At 41.7% G+C, this 7,442-nt stretch overlaps 1 protein-coding gene across 1 annotated transcript; it reads right to left on the reverse strand.

Moving 5' to 3' along the window:
* Window positions 1-1,657: 1,657 nt before the first annotated feature.
* On the reverse strand, window positions 1,658-2,733 carry LOC146565874 (claudin-4-like). The gene has a single exon (XM_085289312.1). It carries the CDS (start codon window positions 2,675-2,677, stop codon window positions 2,099-2,101), a length of 579 nt encoding a protein of 192 aa, XP_085145438.1. The 5' UTR covers window positions 2,678-2,733; the 3' UTR covers window positions 1,658-2,098.
* Between the last annotated feature and the right edge of the window lie 4,709 nt (window positions 2,734-7,442).

Genomic DNA, 7,442 nt, shown 5'->3' on the forward strand with positions numbered 1-7,442 from the left:
CACCCAGGACACCGGGTGTTTAAGCTGCTGCCGTCTGGCAGGAGGTTCAGGCTGCTGAGGTCCCGAACAAATAGACTCAAGGACAGCTTTTACAACAGGGCAATAGCCCTGATCAATGCAAATAGCTGACATGACTGGATACCTCCCTGGACTTTTTAGGGGGAGGTAACAATGTTTAAAACGATAACAATAATATTTATATTTATAACAAGGTGCAATAATAATTAATGTGCAATAATAACAGTGTGCAATACACATACACTTATTCTTCTTTTTTATACTAAGTTAATATACTGTGTTGTGTTGTTTGTTACGTTGTGATGTGTCATATCGTGTCGTGTTGTGTTATATGTAGTGCCGACGTAGGACAGTTTTTCCAATTTCATTGTACTACTGTACTATGTATGACTGTGCAATGACAATAAAGAGTTATCTTATCTTATCTTATCTTATCTTATCTTATCTTATCTTATTAAAACCTTTCCCCCATGAAAGAGAGAATTCTCTTGCTGTTCAAACAGGGTGTGTGAAATGCACAACGCTGAACTGTTGCTGCATTTTCAGTATAGTTAAATTTTATGTGTAATCCACCTGGTTAGTACAACCACATGTGTCAGTTCACTTAAGTAGCAGTTTTAACATGTTCATTTCCACAGAAAATGAGCACAGCGGGTAACAATTACCTGGGTTACCTGTGGTTGTTTACATCCTCTGAGTGCCTGCTGATGTTTCTAGTCACAATGGTGGGTATTGAAAATGTGATCTGTTTTCAAACAATAAGAAAACATATAGATGTACAGTATTTTTTGGATATCAAGCACGTGAAGCACACTTTGTAACCAGTGTCTAATACATGTAGGCTAAGGGAAATTAATAATGTGAATAGAAAACATGCACAGAAAGTGTGAGAGTTTTAGTTTCTTTTTTAATAATTAATAAAGACACTATGCTGTGTGTGCAGTAAACATGAGCATTGGTCAGTTATAAAGGGATGTGCAATGTGTGTAAAACGTACTCCATTAGCTTAGGGCTATTGTTCCACATGGTTTTCTCAGAAATGTATGTGTCTTTGTCAGGTTGTTGTCATTACGTTTTCTTGTGCTGACCTTCATGCTTTGATTTATTTTATTTGCTCAAAGATTTGTTATCATTGTGCAGACTCCTCTTTTAGTTCTTCTTCTTCTTCTTATCATTATTATTGTTGTTGTTTTTAAGTTGCCTTTCTGACTGACTGCAAGTACAACCTGAGTTTCTTTCGGTGATAGAGTTAAACAATCTAGTTTAGAAGATACTAAATGTTTATAAGTGTAAATTGTAGATTTATCTGTCAGTGTTAATTAAATTTAATTACTTATTTAATTAAACAATATTTTTGTTCAAGTGGAAATCTAAAATGAATGCCATGAATACATATTAACAAATGTACTTAAAAACAATAAACAAATCTGTGCTGTACTTGTTAATATTTGTTTTCTTCAGGTCTACTTCAGTCTTTTAAAGATAGAAAATATGTCCCGAACAAAAATATATTTTCAGAGTTTTTATTTAGGCTTTTGACATTAAAACAGAGACAATGGCATAAAAACATTTGCAACATGTGATCTCTCATGAAAATCCAATAGAGAATTGAGAAAAATGAATCTTAATTTGACCTAAATTGTATTGTATACAATCAAGTAATAAGAGTTAAAAACAACAACAACAACTCAAAAGAAAAGTATTCAAAGAGTAAATGAAAATCACATGATCATCTATATTGAAGCAGTTTTTCAAAGAAATAGTTATCAGGCTTAGACTTAAACCACTTGATACACATTCTATAGGAATATTAGATGCACAGCGTAATAATATCACAGAGATCTGGGGGAGGGGGGGGGATAAAGGAAGAACGTAAGTTACACACTCAGTGCTAACATTTCTCCTTATTTTCATTACATTTCAGGCTGTATTATTGTTCTGAGGGGAAAAACAGAAGATCATATTTATGAAATAATTATGAAAACATTTCTTTTGTGGCGGATATCTAAAAGCAAGCCTTACATAGGTGAGATAATTAATGCTTTACACAGAGTGAGCACTGAACTACTCAACTGTACATTCAGTATGATGGTATCATTCCTGTCGGTATCAGGAGCAGGCCTCCTCCCAGGAACAGAAGCCCAGTAGTGAACCAGCCAATGTAGAGTGAGGCTCCCAGCTTTATGCTACCACTACTGTCATGTCTGAACATGTAGGACTGACGAATGGTGATGTTGGCCATCCAGCAGACAGGTATGAGCACCAAGAAACCTGCAATGATGAAGACAACTCCAGAAGCAAAGCCCACTTTGCGTTTTTGCCCATCATCCAACATGAAGTTAATGCGCTTGTTCCCGGCCACACCAAGCAGGATTCCAAAGATCCCACTGAGGATTGCGATAATCACGAGTGCTCTGATAGCTTTCATGGTGTCATCTACCAGTCCTGGAACTACAACTTCATACTCAACGCATTCCATCTTGCCTGTGGCGTATATTGTACAGATTTTCCACAAACCATGCCATGCCCCATAAATTCCATGATGGTACTCAGTATTAATGAAGACTTTCCAGGCAGGGAGAGCACAGATCATGATGGTCCCCAATACACCGATGATGGCTAAAGCCAAACCCAAAATCTGTCTTCTACCAGCATCCATAATGAAGATCTTTAATCTGTTCAAAACAGTAAGTTGGTGTGTGCTTCAGAGCTGCAGTAATTGATCTTGTTAGTAACTGCTCATCAGGCAGGGTTTTATGCGTCCTAAACACTAAACGCAAATGGGTTGTGGCTTTCTCACCCACTTGGGGGTGTGTCCATATGAAGCCTGTGTTGAGGCCCCTTATCATTATCATACATCTCTCTCTCTCTCTCTCTCTCTCTCTCTCTCTCTCTCTCTCTCTCTCTCTCTATGCACTACTAGAAGGAAAAAAAACTAAATAAATTTGAATTTAGACTTAAATTCAATTTTAAGAAAATAATTTGGGGGTAGGACTTAAAAGACTTAACATTTTTAAAATTAATTGATTAACAAAGACCAGAGAACTAATTTTATCTCAGTTGTTCTTCTGGCTGAAATTTGGTCCGTTTACAGCATCCTGACATGTGATTGCATTTGTCCCTTACCTCTGGGAACCAGGGGCGTTTTTAGCCCATTTTTGGGTGTGCTGAAGCGTCCCCAAAATGAATCAAAGCACCCCCAAAGATTTCTTACTTTTTTATTGACAATATTTACTGTTTGCATGACACACTACTAAAAATATAAAAACCATAAATTCATACAGATTGAGACGTAATATTTTAACAACAAGAGTATAGATATCCCCCCCCTCCAAAAAAAGAAAAAAAAGAAAAAAAGAATGGTTTGTTCCAGCTCGCTCTCCCCTGCTCTGGCTCTATCGCTCTTTCTGCCACAGCGATGGTGGCTGAGACGCAGCGGAGCGGAGGTGTGAGTGCCTGGCTTAAAACAAGACATGTTAGCTGTATTTAACCTTCAGTTACTCTTTATATAGTTGGGTAGGAGTCAGACCATGTTTCTTTTTAGCTGAAAAACATTACACCAGGTAACCTGCAGTGTTGAAAACGTGTTTTCCATCAATGGTGGAGGTGGTGGTGGTCAATGGTAACTTTTGTGTCCTGAATGGGAAATTGATTTGCAGTATGTCCATACAGTAATATATAAAAAAAAAAAAACACAACACAAAAAATATAAGCCCCGACAACACAACCTAAATTTTATCATCAAAAAAAAGTGCAGTGTGCAATGGCAACAACACTTATGGTTTAGTGTTATTAACCATGATAATAGCAGTAGGTACAAAAGACAATCTATGTCTCTTTGTCTTCACTGCAGGCTGTATAGGAATTTCTTTTACTTATGTATTAATCGCATTAATTTATTGTATAAGGCTTGGTGCCACTGAATTTTAACAAGTCTCACACTCATACATTAAGACAAATGGTGGGGGTCTAGTAAGGAAGTTGGGGGAAGCAGACAACTCCACAGGAAGAATCTTTTGTCTCTTCGAGGACTCTGGGAGGTCGCAAGGGAGTGTGAACCTTAAGGTGTGAAACAGCTGTGTACTGCCTTTTGTTCCTGAAGAAGGTATGTAACTGTGAGCCATGCTAGGCTCAGTGAGACTCTGCTGATCGCCTGCCCTGCGGTCATGCAGGCTCTCCACCAACTTGGTTTTCTGTTCTTTGTGTGTTTGGATTAAAGAATGTTAGCTACCGCTCACCGCTTGTCTGCAGGCTTTATTTAATGAAAAACTTCCACAACAAGGCACTTTAGAACGACGACCTGATGGAAGCAGTTGAAAATCATTAAAGAGGGAGATTATTGGATGATGGGGTGGGCGCAGTCTTCTCTGCGCTGGGGTCGGGTGGGCTGTTCCGGACTCTGTGGGGCGGTGCTGCTGCTGTGGGCGCCGGTCCGGATGGGTCTGGGCCCCCTTGCCCTGGTGCGTTCCAGAGTGTGGGGGTGCCTACTGGAGTCAGGGGGGGAGCTGGCCCCAGGGAGGGGCCGTTTGCCCCTCTCTTTCTTCCCATCCTCAGCTGCCTCCCTCTTCCCGCTCCACCACACCCACACACACACACAGGGCTTGGGGTGCAGGTGTGTCACCAGGGTGCAGGGGAGGCACTCCCCCTCGTCCCCTTTTGGTCGCCTGTGCCTCAATTTTATTCTGCAACCTAGACATCCACATTACTCATCCTCTCATGACACATACATATAGGGCCTTCTGGACGCTGTACAGGGAGTGCAGAATTATTAGGCAAGTTTTATTTTTGAGGAATAATGTTATTATTGAACAACAACCATGTTCTCAATGAACCCAAAAAACTCATTAATATCAAAGCTGAATGTTTTTGGAAGTAGTTTTTAGTTTGTTTTTAGTTTTAGCTATTTTAGGGGGATATCTGTGTGTGCAGGTGACTATTACTAATTATTAGGCAACTTAACAAAAAACAAATATATACCCATTTCAATTATTTATTTTTACCAGTGAAACCAATATAACATCTCCACATTCACAAATATACATTTCTGACATTCAAAAACAAAACAAAAATAAATCAGCGACCAATATAGCCACCTTTCTTTGCAAGGACACTCAAAAGCCTGCCATCCATGGATTCTGTCAGTGTTTTGATGGTTCACCATCAACATTGCGTGCAGCAGCAACCACAGCCTCCCAGACACTGTTCAGAGAGGTGTACTGTTTTCCCTCCTTGTAAATCTCACATTTGATGATGGACCACAGGTTCTCAATGGGGTTCAGATCAGGTGAACAAGGAGGCCATGTCATTAGTTTTTCTTCTTTTATACCCTTTCTTGCCAGCCACGCTGTGGAGTACTTGGACGCGTGTGATGGAGCATTGTCCTGCATGAAAATCATGTTTTTCTTGAAGGATGCAGACTTCTTCCTGTACCACTGCTTGAAGAAGGTGTCTTCCAGAAACTGGCAGTAGGACTGGGAGTTGAGCTTGACTCCATCCTCAACCCGAAAAGGCCCCACAAGCTCATCTTTGATGATACCAGCCCAAACCAGTACTCCACCTCCACCTTGCTGGCGTCTGAGTCGGACTGGAGCTCTCTGCCCTTTATCAATCCAGCCACGGGCCCATCCATCTGGCCCATCAAGACTCACTCTCATTTCATCAGTCCATAAAACCTTAGAAAAACCAGTCTTGAGATATTTCTTGGCCCAGTCTTGACGTTTCAGCTTGTGTGTCTTGTTCAGTGGTGGTCGTCTTTCAGCCTTTCTTACCTTGGCCATGTCTCTGACTATTGCACACCTTGTGCTTTTGGGCACTCCAGTGATGTTGCAGCTCTGAAATATGGCCAAACTGGTGGCAAGTGGCATCTTGGCAGCTGCACGCTTGACTTTTCTCAGTTCATGGTCAGTTATTTTGCACCTTGGTTTTTCCACACGCTTCTTGCGACCCTGTTGACTATTTTGAATGAAACGCCTGATTGTTCGATGATCATGCTTCAGAAGCTTTGCAATTTTGAGACTGCTGCATCCCTCTGCAAGATCAAATCAAATCAAATCACTTTTATTGTCACATCACATGTGCAGGCACACTGGCACAGCACATGTGAGTGAAATTCTTGTGTGCGAGCCCCACAAGCAACAGAGATATGCAAAACACAATAACACAAACGAGCAAAATACAAGAATGGCTAATCTGAACTAATAAATATATGTACAATATATAATAGTGTATGCATTCCTGGATGTGTATACTAAATATTATCCTACGTGTGTGTGTGTGTGTGTGTGTGTGTGTGTGTGTGTGTGTGTGTGTGTGTGTGTGTGTGTGTATACACATTTTTACAAATTAAATAGTAAAAAAATAATAAATAAAATATATAAAAATATACAGAGTTGAATATGTGCAAAACAAGTGGCATTTATATACAGTGTGGAGTGCATAGTGTTGAAGTTCCAGTAGTGAAGCTGAGGTGTCTATGAAGTGTTCAGCAGTCTGATGGCCTGATGGAAAAAGCTGTCTCTCAGTCTGCTGGTACGGGACCGGATGCTGCGGAACCTCCTTCCTGATGGAAGTAGTCTGAACAGTTTATGGCTGGGGTGACTGGAGTCCTTGATGATCCTCCCCGCTTTCCTCAGGCAGCGCTTCCTGTAGATGTCTTGGAGGGAGGGAAGCTCACCTCCAATTATCCGTTCAGAGCACCGCACTACTCGCTGGAGAGCTTTGCAGTTGTAGGCGGTGCTGTTGCCATACCAGGTGGTGATGCATCCAGTGAGGATGCTCTCAATGGCACAGTGATAGAAGGTCCTGAGGATGCGGGGGCTCATGCCGAATCTTTTCAGTCTCCTGAGAAAGAAGAGGCGCTGCTGCGCCTTCTTCACTGTTTTGTTTATGTGTACTGACCACGTAAGATCCTCAGCCAGATGTACTCCAAGGAACCGGAAGCTGCTCACTCTCTCCACAGCAGCGCCGTTGATGGTGATGGGGGTGTGTACTTCTCTGCACTATCAACTCCTTTGTCTTTGCGACGTTGAGGGTGAGATGGTTGTCTTGACACCAGTGGGTCAGGGCGCTGACCTCCTCCCTGTAAGCCGTCTCATCACCGTTGGTGATAAGACCCACCACTGTAGTGTCGTCCGCGAACTTCACAATGATGTTGGAGTTGTTAGTGGCTGTGCAGTCGTAGGTGTAGAGTGAGTACAGGAGAGGGCTCAGTACACACCCCTGTGGAGCACCAGTGTTCAGTGTGATGGGGGATGAGGTGATGCTGCCCAGTCTGACCACTTGGCGTCTGTCAGACAGGAAGCTAAGGATCCAGCTGCAGAGGGAGCTGCTCAGTCCTAGATCCTGCAGTTTCCTGTCCAGCTTCGAGGGAACGATGGTATTGAATGCTGAGCTGTAATCTACAAACAGCATTCTCACATACGTGT

This window comes from Mchenga conophoros, linkage group LG10, assembly GCF_057382185.1.
Source record: "Mchenga conophoros isolate Kocher_MC1m ecotype Shallow Benthic linkage group LG10, M_conophoros_male_GT1.1, whole genome shotgun sequence".
NCBI classification, from domain to species: Eukaryota; Metazoa; Chordata; class Actinopteri; order Cichliformes; family Cichlidae; genus Mchenga; species Mchenga conophoros.

Coding starts and splice junctions, on each gene's coding strand:
- LOC146565874 (XM_085289312.1), bottom strand. CDS start 2,677: ATGGATGCTGGTAGAAGACAGATTTTGGGTTTGGCTTTAGCCATCATC.